The 23,844-nt window shown below is 34.2% G+C and overlaps 4 protein-coding genes and 1 long non-coding RNA gene across 6 annotated transcripts; 3 read left to right on the forward strand and 2 right to left on the reverse strand.

Annotated features, from left to right (window-relative positions):
• The first annotated feature begins 2,077 nt into the window (after window positions 1-2,077).
• LOC126687892 (protein TIC 20-I, chloroplastic-like) lies at window positions 2,078-3,546 on the forward strand. Its single transcript, XM_050382445.2, has 3 exons — window positions 2,078-2,163; window positions 2,466-2,665; window positions 2,763-3,546. The coding sequence occupies exons 1-3, from the start codon at window positions 2,078-2,080 to the stop codon at window positions 3,461-3,463; spliced, it is 987 nt and encodes a 328-aa protein (XP_050238402.1). The 3' UTR covers window positions 3,464-3,546.
• Window positions 3,547-3,747: 201 nt separating this feature from the next.
• On the reverse strand, window positions 3,748-16,968 carry LOC126687893 (uncharacterized). The gene is made up of 8 exons (XM_050382446.2): window positions 16,772-16,968; window positions 16,578-16,670; window positions 16,428-16,497; window positions 16,262-16,340; window positions 5,078-5,117; window positions 4,866-5,000; window positions 4,540-4,677; window positions 3,748-4,081 (listed from the first exon to the last, which is right to left on the reverse strand). The coding sequence occupies exons 1-8, from the start codon at window positions 16,966-16,968 to the stop codon at window positions 3,811-3,813; spliced, it is 1,023 nt and encodes a 340-aa protein (XP_050238403.1). The 3' UTR covers window positions 3,748-3,810.
• On the forward strand, window positions 5,731-15,932 carry LOC130015638 (uncharacterized). Of its 2 annotated transcripts, XR_008790917.1 has the most exons (4): window positions 5,731-5,859; window positions 7,264-7,362; window positions 8,560-8,625; window positions 15,641-15,932. It is a non-coding gene; the product is annotated as an uncharacterized LOC130015638 (long non-coding RNA). The 2 variants fall into 2 exon arrangements; XR_008790916.1 differs by lacking the exons at window positions 5,731-5,859; window positions 7,264-7,362; window positions 8,560-8,625 and adding exons at window positions 12,813-12,941; window positions 14,345-14,443.
• An 841-nt stretch (window positions 16,969-17,809) lies between the features above and the next one.
• On the forward strand, window positions 17,810-19,851 carry LOC126687895 (uncharacterized). Its single transcript, XM_050382447.2, has 4 exons — window positions 17,810-18,028; window positions 19,320-19,439; window positions 19,520-19,615; window positions 19,708-19,851. The coding sequence occupies exons 1-4, from the start codon at window positions 17,810-17,812 to the stop codon at window positions 19,834-19,836; spliced, it is 564 nt and encodes a 187-aa protein (XP_050238404.1). The 3' UTR covers window positions 19,837-19,851.
• An 874-nt stretch (window positions 19,852-20,725) lies between these two features.
• On the reverse strand, window positions 20,726-23,730 carry LOC130015703 (26S proteasome regulatory subunit S10B homolog B-like). Its single transcript, XM_056106373.1, has 10 exons — window positions 23,724-23,730; window positions 23,458-23,592; window positions 23,043-23,179; window positions 22,765-22,926; window positions 22,565-22,651; window positions 22,382-22,468; window positions 22,155-22,292; window positions 21,366-21,557; window positions 21,182-21,280; window positions 20,726-20,953 (listed from the first exon to the last, which is right to left on the reverse strand). Exons 1-10 carry the CDS (start codon window positions 23,728-23,730, stop codon window positions 20,879-20,881), a joined length of 1,119 nt encoding a protein of 372 aa, XP_055962348.1. The 3' UTR covers window positions 20,726-20,878.
• Between the last annotated feature and the right edge of the window lie 114 nt (window positions 23,731-23,844).

The following is a 23,844-nucleotide window of genomic DNA, read 5'->3' on the forward strand; positions in this document are numbered from 1 at the left end:
CGCCCCCTGAAGAAGGAGCTCGCCTTTTGCTGCCGGTCGAAGCAGCCGGGGCAGTTTGGGGAGCAGAAGGAAGGGATCTGGCATGCTTCTCCTTCGCAGGAACCTCCATCTTATCCTTCCCCTTACCGGTGTAAGAGGGAACAGCAGGAGGAGGAGGGCTGGTGACAGGTTCCTTTATCTGGAAGCCTGGCAGCACCACCCTAGGAGTAGGGGCAGATTCATCACCCTTCTGAGAAGAAGGGGGTTTGCTTCCAGCCGTAGAAGGAACATCGCCTCCTTTCTTGGCAGGCGCCTTCTTAGCCTCAGAAATCGGCTTGGGAACAGCTTGGGGAAGGGCCTCCCTCTCTCGAGCCTCCCGGCGAGCTCTCCTATCCTCCATGACCTTCTGCTGAAGCTCCTTGAAGTTCGGCACTGAAAAGTCAAAATAAACAAAATTCAGAAAACGCCTCACAAAAATTAAAAGGGAATAAAGCTTCATGGCACAAACAAGGTACCAGAAGGACTAAGAGGCATAGAAGAAATATTAAGAGGGGAAGAAAGAAGTGGTTCGCCCATGTCAGGGAACTCGTCTCCATTATCAGGCGATGTCTCCCTCTTATCCTCACTCTTCTTCCTCTTCCCCCTTTTTTCACCCTGCACTCTCTTGTTTCTCTTGGAGGCAACACTTTGGTCCCAGCCAAAGTAGGAATCTATCAGATTCACTACGTGCACCTTAGCGCCACCTCGAAGCAGACGCAGCGTCTCTTGATCAGCCTCGCTCAGGTTCGCCTTTTCCAATTTTAGGGGCCCTTCCACAAAAACATTCGGAATGGAACCCCAACCCCCTTCCTTCTTGGCGATGACAAAGGAACCTTTCCACCGCTTCAAAGAATTGGGAAGACCAGTGAAGGGAGATCTTCCTGGTTGCAAGTAGAAGAACTCATCGCTTTTCTTCCTCCCCAAAGAATAGATCGCCCTAACAATCTCGTAGCCCACCTGTCTCTTCAGTTGGAGTCCACGAATAAAAACTCCGGTCAGGTGGCGGTGGGCGTTAGGATGGAGTTGACCTAAGGGGATCTTAAAATTATCAAACACTTCTTGGGTGAAGAGATCGAGTGGTAGCCTTAAACCCGCCTCAAAATCTTCGACAAAAAGCAACTGTTCATCACCCTCTAAGACCTGGCTAACAGCCGAACCCTCAGATGGAATCCGAAGGCCAATGAAGGAAGGAATTTCGTACCTCGCCCTAATCCACACAAGGGCTTCTTGACCCAGACTGATGGTCCACTCAGACAAGGGTTTTTTATTACTAGAAGATGTCCCAGAAGACCCTTTACGTCTCTTAAAAACAAAATCCTCCTCATCTCCTTCGTCATCACCCAGTCCACCATCTCCGACCTCATCTTCACCAGCATCCTCAAGGGGAGCCTCGCCCTCTGGCTCTCTGTCATCAACACCCTCCTCACTGTCAGGGATCACCTTCTGAGACAACCCTTCCTCGTCAGATGACAACTCAACGAGAGTAGCAAGAGGAACAGGGTAGGTTGGGTCACTGGCAGAACTCTCAGAGGAAGAGGAAGAAGAAGGGGAAGACACAGAAACCCTTAATGTAGACATCCTAAAAATATACTATCTGAAAGCAAAAAAGAAGAAGGAAGCAAGAAGACAAACAAAAATAGCTAAGCCACTTACTGATTAAGAGAGAAAGTCTGGTGCTATGTAACCCGAAGAAAGCCTGGCTGAGAAATAAATCAACAGAAGTAGAGAATCAGATAGAAAAAATCAAGAGTAAAAGATTTTAAATTAAAGAACAAGTACCTCTTTTATACGCCAAGTTAGACACTCGAATGCCTGACAGCAGGAAACTCCTCGAAATAATCAATGAAAAAACAAAAGTCGCGTTCTTTTATAGTCAGAAAACGCTTCAAATTCGTAACCGTTGAAGGAAACGTTTGAAATTCAAATCATTTCGAAAATTTCGGAAATTCGAATTTTGAAATTTGGCGCTTCAAGTCTTTGACTTAGCAAGATTACAGGGGGGGGACATCTGATACCGCCCTAATAATATCAGAACTCCAAGCATCGCCTAACGAATGCTATGCTCGCCCAACGGCTCTCCAAACCTCCCATCGCCCAGCGACAGTACGAGTATCGCCCATGTCTGTCTTGGGCGGACTCATCCAGGTCTGCCATCTAGGCGACCTCATCCACTCTGTTCCCTGAGACCCACTACCCGGGATAATCGGGAACGTGCCTTCACCATTATCAGTAATCGTGGGACAAACCCACGATTTACCAGATAACAACCGCCTTAAACTCATTATAAAAGGAAGCCACCGAATGCTGAGAAGGGTAAGCACAAATCAGACTTAAATATTCTTACACTCATTTCCCTACCAAAAACCCCTCTCTGACTTAAGCATCGGAGTGGCTTTCAGGCTGAGCAAGCCTGAGGTCCTTTGAGCTTATATTTGTTACTTGTGCAGGAAAAACAGTACGGGCGACCCTCTAAGATCGACCTGTATCAACAAGTATTTCGGTATGATTCTTAATGGACGCACCATAGCGGCTAAGCCTAGGCCAAACGGTCTGCTTTCTGCAAATGTTCCTCTCGTTAGTGCTAAGCCTGCCCTCTTAAATATCAGGAATTCATGGACTCCGGAGTCCAAATCATGCCTATCTAGAGGTATTAGCTACCAACATTACTGTTCTTTTGATATATAGTGGAAAAGTCATTATTCAAGCATTTGTTGTGTCATGTTATTTGTACAATAAATCAATAGTTATTCATTGTATGATATATGTCAGTGATAATCCTAATCTTGAATTTATTTTCGATACAATAGGGTTGGTGTTTCCAAATCTTTCTGTTGCATCAACCACGCTCTTAAGCGGGGATCGCGGTAGAATTTGGCATACTGTTCCATTATTACCCAGGCAAAGCAAATCTTATATTTGCCCTCGAGCATCGAAAGATGTCCCATACAGTTATGGCTTCCCCCCAATGACCGAGAAGCCAAAATGGTGGTGGAGGACATTAGCTTGTCTCCCATATTTGATGCCGCTTCACAAGACTTGGATGTATGCCGAGACAGCGTATCATCTACATCCATTCCTCGAAGACTTTGAATTTCTTACATACCCATTTCTCGGTGCCATCGGGAGGTTGCCGAGCTGGTTCTTGATGGCATATTTTTTTGTTGCATATCTTGGAGTTGTAAGAAGAAAGGAATGGCCTCATTTCTTTAGATTTCATGTGGTGATGGGGATGTTGTTGGAGATTGCTCTTCAAGTGATTGGAACTGTGAGTCGGTGGATGCCGCTTGCCATCTACTGGGGTAAAGTAGGGATGCATTTTTGGACAGCCATTGCGTTTGCTTATCTCTTCACCGTCTTGGAAAGCATAAGATGTGCTCTTGCTGGTATGTATGCTGATGTACCTTTTGCCTATGATGCAGCCTACATCCAAATCCCTTATGATTAATATGCAAATAGTGCAAAGATTGAGATTAGTGTTGTCTTTTCAATTTGTATTTTGTATCAGCAGCTTCTTTTTATCAAAAATTAATGGCATTAAGCCACTTTTAGATTAAAAAAAAACTGGCTTTATGTTGAAAATAATCCATTCTTGTAGTTTTATGACTGTTAATTTGTATAGACTTGAGGGGGTTTCAGTTTCAAGATAAACTTGATGTATGTTAGAGCATAGACCATGACCATGAATGGAATTTTAAATTTCCAACTTATCAATAATATGCATTCCTAAAGATGAAGGCAACTCTTTGGTTGCAGAAACCAGTATACTTCCAATTTATCTACAATATAAACAGTCTACTTCTCTGATGATGATGTATATTCCATCTGATCTATAATATTTAGCAAGCCTGATCTGTAACTTGGATGGAGAAGCCTCACTCCTAGTTCTTTTTTAATTCGTTCATTAGAAACACGCTTCTCGCCTCTTCGGTTATATGATATAGCTTTCTTAGTAGATGTATTATGCTTGACCCAATTTGGCCACTTCTTCTCAGCCAATTCTCTAGCATAGGCAAACACCTCGTCACGAGGAGCTGGGTCGTCGTCCACAATATTGTCAATTATCCTGCATTGGCATAATTGAGGAGACTTTAGGATTTTATAATCATTCATAGCACAACAAACAAGAAACATTTTGCAGAAACGAAATTAAGAGAATGAGTAATTGTAAACATGTAGCCACAGCTATGCTCGACATCATCAAACATTCACCAAAAGGCCATTCTCCATATTTACATGCATAAGACCATTCTATTGATTGATGGTTAGGGTAGAGCTTCCTTTTCTTCCCACCAAGCATTGCCGTGTTTTACTATCATTAGAGTTCATTAGTTTTGCAAAATCGGAATTTCATTTGAACAAAACTAAAATGTTAGGGGATAACATTGATTTTCAATATGTAAGACCTAGGTCGGGGGGTTATAGTAATTAACCCTAACTATTATTATTCTGTCGTCTTTGTCTCACGACTTGAAAATATACATAAAATGTGTAATATCGAGAGACGGTAGGGAGATAGCCTACCGGAAGGGTTGTCTGTGGATGCTAGCCTTCAGGGCTTGAAAAATATCGTCAACATGAACTCTGGATGTGTACTTTTTGGATATCCTCATCTTCTGGCTTCTCGAAAAGGGTTCCTGCTTAATTGTTGTGTCAACAGCACTGCAATAAATTGTCACAGACTCGAACTTTGTTACATCATACAGATTAGCCAGAAGCAAAAGATTAACAGCCAAAGCACAATGCATCAAGACTCGGAGACTTTTACAAATCATAAAATAAACGGTCAATCAAGAAAGGGCATTGCTATTAAGACATGCATACGAGAAAACAGAGAGCACAACCACAACCTCCTACCAGGACCATAGATACCACCAAGTCGAAATACTTGCGTTGAAATCCCAAGACTAGCGCCCAGATTTAACCATCCTGCCTCAGCAGCTAACCTTGATTTAGCCGACTCACTTGTAGGGCTTGTTGGATAACTACCATGCCATAACACATCTAGTTAGTAGCATTTGCAAAAGTTGAACGGCAATTCACATCCAAAATGGTTGCTTACTCTTCATCCACCCAAGCACCACCACAGTCACCATATACACCTACCAACAAGAAGTAGAATCACATAGCTGAAATCAATTGTTTTCAAACATACGAGTGGCAGAGTGTTTAGATTTATGTGAAATCAGTGTACTAGCACTTGATACTTCCCTATCACAGGGTAAGAAGATATTGGAGAACCAAAAATGGAATACAATATGCAGGCTAGCGGAGTTACAATCACAGTATTGCACGATCAAAACTGCCAAAATTCAGCTCAAAGTAATCGTATGCACTGTTTATTTCTGTAATGCCCCGCATTTTTGGAGAAATGTTTAATTGGATTAAACATATTATTTTAGCCAAAGGGAGCTAAAATAAGGAAAAATAGCCCGTATAATTTTTATCATTGGAAAAATTCGGATTTAAGCCCGGAATTATTATCGACGTGCTTAAGTAATAAATTAATTTAATAAATTAATAAGCAAAAAAAAAATATAAAATATAGTGTAGAGACATATTAAATAGTAGGCCTAATTAACAACAATACAAGTCCAAACAAATAGTAAAAGAGAAAACTCAAAGTCCAAGCCCAATTTCTTTCATTATTAATAATTAAAATAGAGGTATTAATAAGGATAATAGAAACAAAGGACAAAAAGAAGGAGATTTCCAGAATTTTCCTCTCCTTCTTCTCTAAACCATTTCTCATCCCAAAACTTCCATTTTCCACCAAAATCATGAAGGAATCTTGGATATTTTGAGGATTAAGCTAAGATTCTATCTATAGCAACAATAATCAAGGTAAGGTTTCTAAACTAGTAAGTTATTTAATTAGTTAAAGTTTTTAGGGTTTATGAAATTTATTAGAAATTGATTAAATTGGAAGAAAATTATTGTTAGAGTAATTATTATGAATATAAACACTAAGTATGAGAAAAGAAGATGAAATTAAGGTGAAAATTGTCAAATTAAATGGAAATTAGGAGTTTAATATATTGCTGGAAATTATTCAAAAATGACTAAATATTGAAGTTTTATGAGTTTTGCTTAAGGATTAATGAAAGTAAAGTGTATTTGTTGATTAGAGTAATTAGTAGTAATTATAAACACTAAAGAAATTGAAGAATTGATGATTTTTAATATTGCTGGAAATTTTTAATTGTTGGTTAAATATTAATTTTTGGAAAACGAAATCGGAGTCGGAGTCGGAATTGAGCGGAGGGGCGGAACCGGTGGCCGGAGGAAAGACCGGTCAGGCCATTGGCCTGACCAGTCTGCTCATGGTTGAGCAGACTACGGTCTGCTCAACCAGAGCAGACCAAGGTCTGCTTGCTGAAGCAGACCGAAGGTCTGCTCTGCTGAGCAGACCGAGGTCTGCTCGGCGGCAGACCAGCCGGTCGCTCTCCGGGACCCGCCCGTCGCTATGAGGAAAAATATATTTTTTTCAAATATGACGTTTTTAAAAATTTAAATAAATTTGAATTTTTGAATAGTTAAAAAAATAGGAAATAGGAGTAATAAAATTTGATAAAGAAATTTAAATCGAGCCTAATTTTAAAAGTGGCTTTGATAAAAGTAAATTAGAGTGTATTTGAAATTGATTTAAAAAAAAATAATAAAATAATGTCTAATATTAAGGATTAAAGGTATAAGTTTAAGTTAAAATGGAAAACATAAAATGTAAATTGGTAAATGGAATAAATAATATTTTTTTTTATATTTGGGTTTAAATTGATTATGACATTTTGAATTGATTTGAGAAATAAATTAAAATCTAAAGTAAAGGGTAGAATGAGTATATTAAGTTTAATGAAAGTCAGACTTAAAATTTGGTATTAAGTTTAATACACGGTTTATTAAAGTTGGTTAATTCAAGTTAAATTGGATTAGTGAATGTTAATAGAAGCTTTAATTTAAAATAAATTAGTTGATTTTAATAACATAAAGTAAATTAGTTTATATTGATAAAACTAAGTGAGTTATGAATTAACCTAAGTATTAGAAAACTTAGAAGTTAAAGTAGTAATTAGACGATTTGGTTAAGTATTAACCAAATCGATTAAGTTAGACTTTAAGAAGGCAAGAATTTAAAATAAGGACTTAGAATATAATTCAAACTTCAAAGTTTGAATATAAGAATGGAAATGGTAGGAATAAAATATATTATGAAATCAAGTGTTAATATGAGATTTGTTCAAATTATAGATATTGAGCGACTTTGGCTTGGAGAAGTAGTGGACTAAGGAAATAGCAACGGGCAAGATAATTTGATTATTGAAACAAAATTGGATTTAAGCGATCGAGGTAAGTTCGCAAGTTACTTTCGATATTGTATTGTTATTATTATATATATGTTTGATTATGTATTTTAAGTAAAACTTATATATTATTTATAGTGTCTTTTATTGCGCATTTGATTGATTTATTATATTTTAGTATAGCTTACAAATTTTGTTTTAAAGTTTGTCATAATATTTTAATAACAAACTCTATATTTTATTTATATTTTACTTTATTCTACATTTGAATTATATATTTTAAAGTCCATAAAGGTCGCATAAATGGAATTTATTCATGACAAATGATATTATATATATTTGTGCTATAAGATAATATCTATGATTTGGAAAAGAACTAGTTAATTGGAAATGATGATTTTCAAGGTTGAATGCTGTCATAAAGACGATGTGCTCTTTATGAATATGTGAATTAACAAGTATATGTTCTATTTTAAAAGTTTGATTTATTTTTGTGAAAGTATTTATGAATTGATTGTTTCCTTTAATCTATTAATTGTTTTATGTAAAGCATGAATTACGTATTTTATGAATTTAGTTAATTTAACCCGATATGAGATCCGAGGGAAACGTGCTACCTATTGGGCGTCAATAGGCTGTGTGATCACCAGAATTGATACGAGTCTAGGCGTCTATGGTCAATATCTTGAAATGATTAATTATGAATATCGATCGATTAATGGATTAAGGAGGACAAAAAGAAAATTGATAGACACCAGGTAACTCGGTCGAACTATCTCGGGACCTGTGTCTCGTGGGTAACTCGGTCGAATTATCTCGGGACCCACAACTTGGGATTAAGTAGTGGCATGATGTAACTCGGTTGAATTATCTCGGGACTATGCCACGTGGTAGCGGGTAACTCGGTCGAACTATCTCGGGACCCGGCCACTCGGACGATATAATTGAAATGTGATTATTATCAATTATGTCCAATAAGTCCGTAGTACTTGGGTTTAGGGTTTCGAACGGATCGAATATTGGAAATCTTTTATTTATGTTTATTTATACTTTCTTTATTTAAGGAAATGTTTATTATCAAATTATGTTTCAAGTATAAGTATATTCCAGTAAGAGATTATAAATAGATTATTTGAGTATCGTATGTTATCGACAATGCGACCTTAGTTTTAAATATAATATCGTTAGTAAACTGTGAACTTACTCAGCATAGTCTGACCCGTTGATATTCCAAACTTTTCAGGTACTCAGTAGATCAAGGTTGACCCGAGCTTCCATTCTTGATCCGGAAAGCTCGCTCTTTTGACATGTACAGTTTCTGTCTTTTGCTCTAGCGCTGCAGTATATAGTCAGGCTAGTTTATTTTTGTCGAGGTCTATAGCGGTATGGTTGTATTTTGGGTTATCACCGCTTTTTGTTAATAGTTTTTGATAGGTCTCGTTTCTGGGAATAAACAATTATCAGAGGTAGTTTTAGATTAACTGTTTAACTTACAAATGATGATTGATGATATTTATATAATGGCTGTTAAGTTGTATACGTTTCCGCAGGTGTTGGTTAGTTTAAATTACAGCCGTTATATTGCCGAAATTTTGAAAACGCTCAATTAAAGTTTTATAAAGATTTTTAAAACGCGAAAAAAAATTTTTTAGATAAATTTAGGCTTGCTACGGGTTTCGGAACCAAAATTCCCATTCCCTAGCGCCGGTCGCGGCCCTCGATTTCGGGTCGTGACAAAGGTGGTATCAGAGCAGTTGGTCCAGGATACCACTGCTTTGTGTGAGTCTACCTAGGAAACTACTGCAGCACATAGGATTCGAGTCATGTCTTTTGCATGTTGTCTTCTGTTTTCTATAGTTTCAACCTTCCTATTTAGGATATAAGCCGCGATTATTGTGTGATACTGCGTGCGACTTAAATAATTAGTATTTATGCGACTTGGTGACTAGGCTTAGGTAGGAAGTAATGTATAGTGTGAGGATGTTATGATAAGCATACGATATAAGCGTTTAAGGATGACTGATAGAAAGGCGTAGATTTAAAGAGGCGGAAGAACTTACCAAGTTACAGAGTTAAAGTCTGGAGAACTTACAAAGTTAAAAGTTTATGAATTAAAGTTAATTGTTTAAACGATTTTAAAAGCATAATTGTGCCTAGACCCGAGATAGAAATGCATTATTGCCACGACATGAATAGAACTGCATCACTACATACACATTAAATGGAAAGAATAATAAATGAATTCATACATTAGTAGGACATGCATCATGCTCATTTGGCCTAGACAGGAGGTAAGTTATGGCAACTCTTTGGGGATGAGAGACGTCATCACCCTAGAGCACAATTATGCTAATCTTTAAAGGATTTAAATGTGATTTTTATAAAGGGTCATTTTCTTTGAATTGTAAGATAATTGAATTATTTTTTTTAGAGATTTGTTTTAAAACGTAAGTATACCTAGACCGGAACTCTGTAACGAAGGTAAAATGCTCGAAGTTAGGTAACAAGCAACTCTAAAAGGCATGACGAACGTGTATTAGAACACAAAATAAAGAATTGTGTTTTGAATATACAACGTTGGTAGTAGTTCAACGAACTATAGTGCGAGTAGAATAGTAAGGCGTATCTGTATAGCAATATATATATGATTAAGCAATGAGTTAAAATTTTCTTATATGTAAATGAGGTGTTTAGGACATCATGCTATAAGAGAGTAGATGTATAAAAAAAATAATAGCAGAACCTAGCAAGTAAATTGTAAGACTAAGCTAATAGAGATAAGGGACGATCCTTACTAATTACAGAAGCGAATTTTAAGTGATATTAGGGAATCGCTAAGATTAGTAAAACTAAAGTATATTAAGAGTACTACTTGGAACTCCGTATAAATACGAATATTGTGAAGTATTTGGTTAATGAGATTAAGAGACGAAACGTGTGTATTATACGGAGTAAGTTAGGAAATTAGATATGCTAATTAAGGAACTAAGAAACAAAATTGTTATGAGACTTAAATCTGAATAGCAAAGAATGAAAGTTATAGTACGATAGTTATAAAGATTGTCGGTGACTCATAAAGGAGAACATGAACGCTGCATGTGAAAGGTTAACACATGTTTCATGTTGCACATGGTCCTAAGTATATAATTTAAGGATTTGTATATTAGGACCAACGAAGAAATCAAAGTAAACTAATGTTTAAAGTATATAACGTATTAAAGACGCATGTAACTGGATAAGAACCTTGTGATAAGGATAAGAAAGGGAATAACTTAATGCAAGAAAGATAGAAAATGGTGTATAATGCATATAGAGATGTCTAGTATAGATTCAACTCTATAAGATTCGATACGAGAGGTCATGAAGTGGGTAATTGACATCAAAGAAGAAATATACCCATCTACTATAGAACATCGATAAGGATATCATGTATACACATGTACATGATTGAACGTAAAGAAGGCGGAAGACGTTAAGGAACGTGACGTCGAACTTCGATGAATTTATATGTTAAAAGATAAGTGTTGAAACAGGATATGAGAAATGACTCATGACGGAATAATACAAATTATTTATGAAAATTTTAGAAACAATGAAGGCATATGATTTGAAAGAAAAAGCTACATGAAAGACGCAAAGATATGCAAACCTAATGGAAAAGATTGAAGTAACGAAACTTCACAAGTAGTAAAGCTAATTGCAGGATAGCTAAATCATGTTTTATAATAAGTCTTATTTAATTATGTGCTCGGATCAATGAAGTAAGACGGAAATATGGTATATAAGTTGTAAAACTTTAAGGAAGGGACAAGCCATTAAAATAGATGTATAAGGTCGTAATAGAAGAAGAGGTATGGAGGAATGAGTAAGCATGTTAGCTGTTGGCGTTAAATTATTACTGAGTTTATAGTATAGGGTTCAGGCGTCCGCAGAATGGATGCAGACACTTGATAAAGGGATTTCGATGGATTATTCAAGGGCAATGGAAGGTGAAGGTGAACATAACTACGAAAATTTCATAGACTTTGGTTATATATCAAGTGGGATAATCCAAAACTTATAACTAAGCTTGGACTAGTAGTTAACTTCGGATAAATTCAAAGAATTCAACTAAAGAAACTACATGTCAAACTAAGAAAAGTTTAGATGCCCGGGGTAGGTAGTTTGGACAAACTTTCCGACCTCTAACGCTTGTCAAGGTCAATTTGAATCTAAATGGAAATTGCAGAGAGAGTTGCAGAGGGTGCATTTAAAGAAAACTATTGGACGATTTTAAGTGATTTATTTAATGGTTTAAAGTTACCATTAAATACCCCAAATTTTGGAAATGTATTGATTTTGATAAAAATCCGTAATACCAGGATTTCGATGATTAGAATATCCTGAGTTTATTTGTAGAAAGGATCGTAGCTCGTTTAAATTGGAACACAACTTTATAGTGAGAATCAATTAAAAAAAAAGAGGGAGTTATTAAATTTAAGAAAAGAAAAAGGAAAATTGAAATAAGAGACTAAAACAGCTTCTTTGGAAGCAATTTTGGGCGTGCTCGCTGAGATTTTTCGTAAAACCTATTAAATAACACGCGAAGAGGGTATGTCGATAAGGATAACGACAAACCCGGATTGATCTCGGAAAACAAGACCTGCCTTAGGCAAGCAGGAAAACATATACCCTTAAGTAAGCCTATGAATTAAAGGTTGAGTATATTTTAAAGCTAATCTAGGAAAGCCACTTCTGGATCAATTTTCGATCCCAAGAAGTGTTATTTTGGACCTAAGACCAAAATGAGAGTTGTAGATGGTGTAGCATAGAACAAGTTTCAAGTGATAAATTAAAATTTGGACAGATTCTGGACGTTGGTTTTGTGGCCTGAAGTGGGCTAAAAACCTAAATTTTTACGAAGTAGAGAAAAAAATGATTTTTAGTTAGTTTGGAAAACTAACTACGTAATACATGGATAACGTAATACAAAATAAGTATAAATTAGAAAATCGTAGAATAAAATATCCTATGAGATTATGCCTTAAGGAGATGGCGGAAGTAGTGAGCACTACCAATATTAAAATAATTGGATGGTAAGCATTATAAGAAAATTCGAGGACGAATTTTTTTTAGGGGGGAAGAATGTAATGCCCCGCATTTTTGGAGAAATGTTTAATTGGATTAAACATATTATTTTAGCCAAAGGGAGCTAAAATAAGGAAAAATAGCCCGTATAATTTTTATCATTGGAAAAATTCGGATTTAAGCCCGGAATTATTATCGACGTGCTTAAGTAATAAATTAATTTAATAAATTAATAAGCAAAAAAAAAAAATATAAAATATAGTGTAGAGACATATTAAATAGTAGGCCTAATTAACAACAATACAAGTCCAAACAAATAGTAAAAGAGAAAACTCAAAGTCCAAGCCCAATTTCTTTCATTATTAATAATTAAAATAGAGGTATTAATAAGGATAATAGAAACAAAGGACAAAAAGAAGGAGATTTCCAGAATTTTCCTCTCCTTCTTCTCTAAACCATTTCTCATCCCAAAACTTCCATTTTCCACCAAAATCATGAAGGAATCTTGGATATTTTGAGGATTAAGCTAAGATTCTATCTATAGCAACAATAATCAAGGTAAGGTTTCTAAACTAGTAAGTTATTTAATTAGTTAAAGTTTTTAGGGTTTATGAAATTTATTAGAAATTGATTAAATTGAAAGAAAATTATTGTTAGAGTAATTATTATGAATATAAACACTAAGTATGAGAAAAGAAGATGAAATTAAGGTGAAAATTGTCAAATTAAATGGAAATTAGGAGTTTAATATATTGCTGGAAATTATTCAAAAATGACTAAATATTGAAGTTTTATGGGTTTTGCTTAAGGATTAATGAAAGTAAAGTGTATTTGTTGATTAGAGTAATTAGTAGTAATTATAAACACTAAAGAAATTGAAGAATTGATGATTTTTAATATTGCTGGAAATTTTTAATTGTTGGTTAAATATTAATTTTTGGAAAACGAAATCGGAGTCGGAGTCGGAATTGAGCGGAGGGGCGGAACCGGTGGCCGGAGGAAAGACCGGTCAGGCCATTGGCCTGACCAGTCTGCTCATGGTTGAGCAGACTACGGTCTGCTCAACCAGAGCAGACCAAGGTCTGCTTGCTGAAGCAGACCGAAGGTCTGCTCTGCTGAGCAGACCGAGGTCTGCTCGGCGGCAGACCAGCCGGTCGCTCTCCGGGACCCGCCCGTCGCTATGAGGAAAAATATATTTTTTTCAAATATGACGTTTTTAAAAATTTAAATAAATTTGAATTTTTGAATAGTTAAAAAAATAGGAAATAGGAGTAATAAAATTTGATAAAGAAATTTAAATCGAGCCTAATTTTAAAAGTGGCTTTGATAAAAGTAAATTAGAGTGTATTTGAAATTGATTTAAAAAAAATAATAAAATAATGTCTAATATTAAGGATTAAAGGTATAAGTTTAAGTTAAAATGGAAAACATAAAATGTAAATTGGTAAATGGAATAAATAATATTTTTTTTTATATTTGGGTTTAAATTGATTATGACATTTTGAATTGATTTGAGAAATAAATTAAAATCTAAAGTAAAGGGTAGAATGAGTATATTAAGTTTAATGAAAGTCAGACTTAAAATTTGGTATTAAGTTTAATACACGGTTTATTAAAGTTGGTTAATTCAAGTTAAATTGGATTAGTGAATGTTAATAGAAGCTTTAATTTAAAATAAATTAGTTGATTTTAATAACATAAAGTAAATTAGTTTATATTGATAAAACTAAGTGAGTTATGAATTAACCTAAGTATTAGAAAACTTAGAAGTTAAAGTAGTAATTAGACGATTTGGTTAAGTATTAACCAAATCGATTAAGTTAGACTTTAAGAAGGCAAGAATTTAAAATAAGGACTTAGAATATAATTCAAACTTCAAAGTTTGAATATAAGAATGGAAATGGTAGGAATAAAATATATTATGAAATCAAGTGTTAATATGAGATTTGTTCAAATTATAGATATTGAGCGACTTTGGCTTGGAGAAGTAGTGGACTAAGGAAATAGCAACGGGCAAGATAATTTGATTATTGAAACAAAATTGGATTTAAGCGATCGAGGTAAGTTCGCAAGTTACTTTCGATATTGTATTGTTATTATTATATATATGTTTGATTATGTATTTTAAGTAAAACTTATATATTATTTATAGTGTCTTTTATTGCGCATTTGATTGATTTATTATATTTTAGTATAGCTTACAAATTTTGTTTTAAAGTTTGTCATAATATTTTAATAACAAACTCTATATTTTATTTATATTTTACTTTATTCTACATTTGAATTATATATTTTAAAGTCCATAAAGGTCGCATAAATGGAATTTATTCATGACAAATGATATTATATATATTTGTGCTATAAGATAATATCTATGATTTGGAAAAGAACTAGTTAATTGGAAATGATGATTTTCAAGGTTGAATGCTGTCATAAAGACGATGTGCTCTTTATGAATATGTGAATTAACAAGTATATGTTCTATTTTAAAAGTTTGATTTATTTTTGTGAAAGTATTTATGAATTGATTGTTTCCTTTAATCTATTAATTGTTTTATGTAAAGCATGAATTACGTATTTTATGAATTTAGTTAATTTAACCCGATATGAGATCCGAGGGAAACGTGCTACCTATTGGGCGTCAATAGGCTGTGTGATCACCAGAATTGATACGAGTCTAGGCGTCTATGGTCAATATCTTGAAATGATTAATTATGAATATCGATCGATTAATGGATTAAGGAGGACAAAAAGAAAATTGATAGACACCAGGTAACTCGGTCGAACTATCTCGGGACCTGTGTCTCGTGGGTAACTCGGTCGAATTATCTCGGGACCCACAACTTGGGATTAAGTAGTGGCATGATGTAACTCGGTTGAATTATCTCGGGACTATGCCACGTGGTAGCGGGTAACTCGGTCGAACTATCTCGGGACCCGGCCACTCGGACGATATAATTGAAATGTGATTATTATCAATTATGTCCAATAAGTCCGTAGTACTTGGGTTTAGGGTTTCGAACGGATCGAATATTGGAAATCTTTTATTTATGTTTATTTATACTTTCTTTATTTAAGGAAATGTTTATTATCAAATTATGTTTCAAGTATAAGTATATTCCAGTAAGAGATTATAAATAGATTATTTGAGTATCGTATGTTATCGACAATGCGACCTTAGTTTTAAATATAATATCGTTAGTAAACTGTGAACTTACTCAGCATAGTCTGACCCGTTGATATTCCAAACTTTTCAGGTACTCAGTAGATCAAGGTTGACCCGAGCTTCCATTCTTGATCCGGAAAGCTCGCTCTTTTGACATGTACAGTTTCTGTCTTTTGCTCTAGCGCTGCAGTAGATAGTCAGGCTAGTTTATTTTTGTCGAGGTCTATAGCGGTATGGTTGTATTTTGGGTTATCACCGCTTTTTGTTAATAGTTTTTGATAGGTCTCGTTTCTGGGAATAAACAATTATCAGAGGTAGTTTTAGATTAACTGTTTAACTTACAAATGATGATTGATGATATTTATATAATGGCTGTTAAGTTGTATACGTTTCCGCAGGTGTTGGTTAGTTTAAATTACAGCCGTTATATTGCCGAAATTTTGAAAACGCTCAATTAAAGTTTTATAAAGATTTTTAAAACGCGAAAAAAAAAATTTTAGATAAATTTAGGCTTGCTACGGGTTTCGGAACCAAAATTCCCATTCCCTAGCGCCGGTCGCGGCCCTGGATTTCGGGTCGTGACAATTTCATAACATGTCCTTATTGATACTGAACCAAAAACCTTATTTGTTACATATGCGATTCCAGTATGAATAGCATCATTTATAACAAAAAGAAATATGTGCAGTAAAAGGAACAGCAAAAGACATAGTAGTAGACGACAGATAGCAGAGCCATTGAAGATTTCCATCCATTCTAGTACTTCTCAGTAGTTCTTCATGCTGAAGCAACTAAAAAATGACAACATGAAAAAGCAATAATTAAACTATTACACTACCAGGCATTTGACAATGATGATAAATAAATGGAAAACACACAGGATCGCCAACGCCTACCACAGAAGGGATAGACACTAGCAAGTGTGTATAGCTCTTCAATGTGCTCAATCTGGTGGGCATTTTATAAAATTATACATTCGGATATGACATTGGAATAATTGTAGAAATAGCAGAAACTGACTCGCTCACTGAGGCTCATTGGTATGGAAAAGGCTAATATCAAATCCTCTCTCCTCAAGCGCCTCCTTTTTGGCTGTGCTTGTGCTCCTTCCAACATCAGTCCTGATGGTTGATCAACAGAACAATAAAACGACGTCGCATTTCTCATTGTTTCAGCATTACATTTAATCTTGTTTTCGCGAGTGAAAGAGTTAAATAGTTACCAACCTTCGTTTCTGAGGTTTCTTGCAAAGAATTGACCGACATACCCCGTCCCCAGAATAAACATTCGATTCCCATCCTCCGATTCAGTTTTATATCTTGAATTGGTAACTGTAAAGGAAAATGACGACAACTTTCTCAGCGAAGGATGTATTACCCGAACAGGAAAGGTCTTCGGTAATTGATGGTAGATATCCATCACAAAACAGCAGGCTTGCCTCTTGCAGATGAAGTATCGACTCGATCGCTGGTTTGAACGGAAAAAGTTTGATCTGAATTAACGTCGACGGTGTCTCGAACGGGAGATTTAACGTTGACGATATCGTGGTACAGATGTGTCGGGCTTATTTAAACAATTGGATTTGGGCTGATCCTTTTTTATAGGGTAATCCAGGAAGACGTGGCTTATGCCAGTAAACCAAAATGAAATGGCGTGTAATCTCCAACTTGTCAGCGTCAAATCACATACTACTATTTGCGATCATTTTGGCAAAAATGATTTTGCTTATTGAACATGCCTATCAACTAAAAAAAGAATGATACAATTTGAAAAGGCAAATATTGCTTAACAAAAATTGTGCAGTGAATGAAGTAATAGAGAGTGGATTTATAAAATGATTCCTACTCCTCAAGATCAGGATTGAGAAGCTTGAAAATTAAGGGTGAATTATTTATAGTGTATTTCGTGTACAGTAAATACGTGTTGAATAGTATTTCTCTTGGTAAAATACTATCATATAAGCATTATCATATAGTATTATCATATTATGTAAAATACTACTTTTCCGAAATAGATATGAGATGCTATACCAAACCATTAAGATATGATGAGTAAATTGATTACTACTTAAATGTAATTAAAAAAAAGTATGGTCACACAATAAACAGCGAATAATCGGAAATGAACTGATAAAGATCAAATCCCAATGCACACTTCACTGCCAAACAAAAAACCCTTAATTTTCCATTTCACTAAACTTTATCAACAAACTTTCACCCAATTCTTCTTCTCTTCCATATCTCCTATTTTTTCTTTAATCATGGAAAGCTACGTATGGCAAATATTAATTTTAGGAGTGATTTCATGGACTACGCTATTTCTCTTCATGCGAAAGATTTTACCAAATCATTCTTTTGATTTCTGCAAATCGTCTCGTTTCTACGATCCATGCTATATCGCTGTCACGTTAGCTTCTCTTTCTGTTCATAATTGGAGGCGTCCGATTACTCCCTTGGCTTCAAAATGTTCACCCAGTCAGGTAATTGATGTTTGTTTATAAGTACAGCCTAATACTAAAAAACTAATATAAAAAGAGCCTCTGATTTATGGAGAAATAAATATGTACAGCACACGTTAGATGAACTAATTTTCTACTTTTGGTAGGTCAAACTTGAATGCCAATTGATGTTTGTTTTCGAAACAATTATTCAATACAAGTTGTGCAACAGACTAATGAGATATAGTAATGTTAGGATATTTAATGATAAAATGATACTCCAATAATTAATTATTTTAATATCACAAATGCTTATTACTTGTTGTAAAGTGACGTGGCACAACTATTACGTGGAATAAACACTCTTGTTTTCGTATTTTTTTTAATGGAAATTTGGATGAACTTTTAATTTTTCTTTTTTAAATCAGACTAAATTATTGTCCCAAATAATAAGTTGCAGTATGGTTGAATTATGTTCTGTGAATGAAACATAGAAAACACCAAATATTTCAAATTCAAAGTTCTCTATCTATCAAAATTAAAAAAATTCACTTTTTTATAAGAAGTAAGAACTACTAAAAGAAAAGAAGTAGGAGTATTTCTTTTATGGAGTCGAATACAATTATTTGACCCTTTGAATCATTCCAAAAAAAAAAACTCAATATGTTATATTTGTATAATTTATGAATGGCCGTAAGCATTTGCTGGCAATAAATCTTAAAATTACATTCTATATTGTATTAATTGCAAGCAGAACAATATTTTCTTTTAATAAAAATCGATAATTTGTATTTTAAATTGTCATAATTGAAAAGTCGTATCAAAATTTTAATGAATGCTAAAATTTATGATTTATTTTACAATTAGCTCTATTGTATATTATAATTATGAAATTTAAATTCCTTTTATTTTTGAATAAAGGGTTGTTGTTGTTTCCAAACTTGTGTATCAAGGTTAATTAACTCGCACTTAGCTATTTTAATCAATTAAATGTAGTAATATTTTTTTATTTTAGATCAATTAGGGATAATAATCTATAATTTATGTCAAGTAACACCCAAAATTGGTTATTGTGGTTCTTGAACTCGTTCATTTTGTACAATTTATGAGTTGATTAAATCTAAAAATAGAGAGTATCATCTTTGATTGATTAAAATGGTTAAGCGTGAGTTAACAGACTCACATGCATAAGTCAAGGGACCAAAATGACTCTTTTATATTGTATTATTGTTTACTAGAATAACTTGAACAACTAATGAAATAGATACATAGATATGACTAATTTACCTCTCCTAATTAAGATAATGAATTTATAAATATGTGTTCAATTTAGAGTGGGACAGAACTAGTTTCAGCTCTGTGGCTGACAGAAATTTCAAGCCCTTTCCTGCACCTAAGGGAGCTTCTCAAGGAACTTGGTTACAGGAATACTGACCTTAATTTGGCAGCCGATGTAAGTTAAATTAATCTACTCTTAATTACAATATGTTAAATTAATTCAGATTTAGTAATTGAACTTCCAATGTTGTACAGATATCATTTGCCGTGATTTTCACATTTGGACGAATGATATTTGGTCCTTATCTCACCTATGCCACACTGACCGCTGATAATCCACTAATTATTCAGGTACTTCATTCATAAACACCACTTTTATGGCGTGATTAATGAAGTGTGATTTTGCGGCCTTACTAATGCACCAAAATGACACCTTTTACTAGGTAATGTCATTTGGATTACAGATGGTGAGTGCTTTCTGGTTCTATAAGATTATAAGGATCGTGAATTACAAGCTAGCCAGTAGTAAAACCGCATCCAAAAAATTTCTACTTACTCAAAAGTTGAATTAAGCCGATGATAAATTTCAGGTGGGAAGTGTGCTAGAACATTGTTCATTGCGATTGATCTGCAAGAAATTTATTGTACAGATTTGACCATCCTTTTCCATTTCTTAGAGAGAAAATTAGAGTAAATTTTATAAGCAATCTCTCCACTTTCATTTCTCCAATTATAAATTTGCCACTTAATTTTTTAACCATTCCATTTAGAATTTCCCATTGTCATTTTATAATATTCAACTGAAAAAAGTTTATTTTTTAAGCTTAAATTTATATTTAAACCCTTTATTTTGTTTTAATAATTATTAATAGATGACCATGACCATACTTTTCTAGCATTCTCCATTTATCAACAAAAAATAATAGTAAAATCTTTCAATACCCAAATACTCTATCAAAATTAATTATTAAAAATACATAATTAGTGGAAATGCAACATGAACAAAGAATATGAATTATATCTTAAACCATATATAAATTAATATAAAAATTTCTAAATGGGATAGGAGTATTTTATATCAGTATTGTTCTTAATGTTACTCTCAATTTTATTTTTATCAAAATTTAAAGACACAACAGCCAGCTAGAATCCTAAAATAATTTCAAGTGAAACCACTTTATGGACATAGCAAAAAAAAAATCCCACTAACTGAAATGTTTCATCTCTCTTCATGATCAACATATGTCTCATCATAAAAATGGTTTTGAGTTACAAAATCAAGCTCGGAGTTGACCCAATGACCTCGTAGTGGAAATTTCATATGCCATACTTCAAAATCACAATTAGAGGAACTGGAGATTGACAAGATTTCCAGGTAGATTAATGTGGATAATTAGGCATGCTATTCAGAAACAAATGGAACTCATTTTCTTCATGTTCAAAGACTCGAGAGGTACAATATTTTTAAAAATTTAAGAGTTAAAATCTATGGCTTAAAAGTTTGTAAACTGTGATATATGTTCTACATGATTAAAATGAAAATAATGCATCATAAATATTTGAAAGAAATATAACGCATTGCCCCACATTCCATGGTAACAAAAGAAAGCATTTCTACTCCTTCCCAAAATCTGCATTATAGTGCGCGCTAGATTCAAGTTTCTTTGCCTCATTCAGCTTCCTCACAGCCTGCAAAATTGAAAAGAAAATGTGTATTTAAGCACATCCAGCAACTTTATTGCAGAAAGCATGTAATCTGAACTTAGTTCCTTGTTTGTACCAATCTCAATGTCACACGATGCAATTATTAAACTTTAGAAAGCACATAAACTAAACTTAGTTTCTTATTACCACATTTAATAATTAGCATATAGAGAGAGATGAGATCCATTTTGGTAATAGAAATCATAGAATTACCTTCATAAAGTCTTCATGAATGACATAATCACGTTCTGCTCGAATTGCTGACATTCCAGCTTCCGTGAAAACATTGCGAAGATCGGCTCCATTAAAACCCTGTGATAGTTGTAAGAATATTATAAGTAATAACTAATACGGATTAGTAAATTTATAAAACATGCAAAACAATTATTTGGCTTACCTCTGCAAGTTTTACAACAGCTTCATAGTCGATCTCCCCATGCTTTGCGATTCCAGCAGCATGAATTTTAAGAATTTCCATTCTCGACTGTTCATTTGGCAATGGAATCTCTATTTTTCTGTCTAATCTCCCGGGACGGAGAAGTGCAGGATCGAGAACGTTAGGTCGGTTTGTTGTCATTATCATTTTAACCTATTATTCATAAACAAACATAAAATTTTATCATAAAGATTACCATATGGAAGTTGCCAAAAGGGGGAAAAAAGAGGGTTTACATGAAGAGTGGTCACATGACATGCAGAAAATAACACTTCAATGTACTTAAATAGTCTACTTTATGAAGCTGCAAAGCTTAACCAATAGTCATGAATAAACAGAAAGAAATGCTTTTTCTGGAGGCCCAAGAGAATGCAGTTTATTGAAGCTACAGAACTCCAAGTATCAGAAAATGAAAAACAAGCAAATTTAATCGGATATATAGCCGAATGTATTCAGAACCAGACCATTCTTAACTTGCCCATCAAAATACTGAACAATGAATTGTATTGTGGAATATGAATTACCAATGAAAAAAATTCATTAAGGTAATCTTTGTTTTTTTTTTTTGCCTTTTACTAAATAACTGGGCTTCAGTTTAACAGAAAAAACAGACCATGTGCTGCATCAAGTATAAGAAATATGATGGAAAGTAGACAAACACGCACCTACTTTAAAAGAGTAGACTACATAAATGAAAATGTTTCAAGTGTAAACAATGTTAGATAAGGTTAAATTTATAGACTAAAGTACCTTCCCAAGCTGATCAAACCCATCGAGATGGTTAAGTAACTCCATTAGTGTTCTCTGAATTTCACGATCAGCACTTGTTCCTTCACTAAATCGGCGTCCACCAATGGCATCAATTTCATCCATGAAAATGATGCAGGGCTGGGCAAACAGAAGCAATCAGTAGCATTATTGGTGGAATCAGGTATTGAATGCCACAGAAAATCAAATCCAAGTTCCATTACTCTTACTTGACGATCACGTGCATATCCAAACATTTCCCTTATAAACCTAGCACTTTCTCCAATATACTTATCAATAATGGCACTTGAAACAACCTTCCAAAAATAAAAGCATGTGTTAAATTAGAGAACCACTTGCAGTCAACAGAATTCAGGAGACATAAAGGATAAGTTGGTAAGATAATAATTTACCTTCAAAAAGTTAGCGTCTATATTACTCGCAATAGCCCTAGCCAATAATGTCTTTCCAGTACCATGAGGTCCATATAAAAGGACACCCTGAAACACAGAGCATATGCAGTCGTGAGGAGCACATTAAGTAACTTCATTGACTTTGGACAAGGGAGAAGAGAACAAGAAATACAAAATAAATGGAATGACCAAATAATCACCTTGGGAGGTTTAATCCCCACTCTTATAAAAAGCTCAGGGTTCATAATAGGTAGCTCAATAGATTCCCTCAATTCTCTAATTTGATCAGATAGACCACACACGGCTGAATAGCTGACATTACCAGGATCTTCATGCAGCATATTATAAACAACTGGATCTACCTGTAAGCCCATGGCACAAAAAGATAAGACGTCGTGAGTTATACAACCAGCATGAAGCTCAAACAGAAAAAGAAAATTGTAAATAAGTGACAGCAGCCTGAAAACAAATAACTCGCCTCGCGTGGAAGAGCACGCATAATTATAAGTGTTGTCATATCAAGAACGACTCTAGTTCCTTGAACTAGTTTTTCCTTATCCACCTTGCTGCGGCAACCAACCACATACCGAGGTCCACTGCTTGCTTTAACAATCACTGAAACATAATGGAAATAACAATAACCCCTATATTATGCTTTGCTCGCCCACTATGCCTTAAAACACAATTTCTAGAGCAAGAAATTGGGAATCAAGAGAAAAATTTGAAATCAAAAGAATTCCTAGTGCCACATTTACAATGTAATTGCTAAGAAAAGAGATAAAAGTTATATATAGTAGACGCATTTATAAGCCATACCTAATTAAAACATGCAATTGAAACATACATGTAAAAATTCATAAGAAATAACAAAAGAAGAATTCTAATAAACTTACAACGTTCATTGTCAAGAGATCGGAGTACTTCTCCAATGTTCTGACCAACACTTTGAAGAGATTTCAAATCATCCTCGGTCTTGTTAAACTCTTTCTTTGCAGATCTCAAATTTTCCCTCACTGCAACAACATAACCTCAAAATTAAAGCTCCAATTTCTACAAAAATGTCCAATTTTTCAAAACAACAGAACAAAAAAAATTACATACAATTCAAGAGTCTGAAAGCTCACAGTTTTAACCGATGAGCAAAACAAGTTACAAAAACCAGCCATTTGAGTATAAACATAAAAAGGGTACAAAAAGCGCGCAGTATTGTGATTATCGATCATAATCATAATTAAATATATAAACTTTTATTCTACTCCAATTTAAACAATGTGAAACAA

The sequence above is a fragment of the Mercurialis annua genome, linkage group LG6, assembly GCF_937616625.2.
Source record: "Mercurialis annua linkage group LG6, ddMerAnnu1.2, whole genome shotgun sequence".
NCBI lineage: Eukaryota > Viridiplantae > Streptophyta > Magnoliopsida > Malpighiales > Euphorbiaceae > Mercurialis > Mercurialis annua.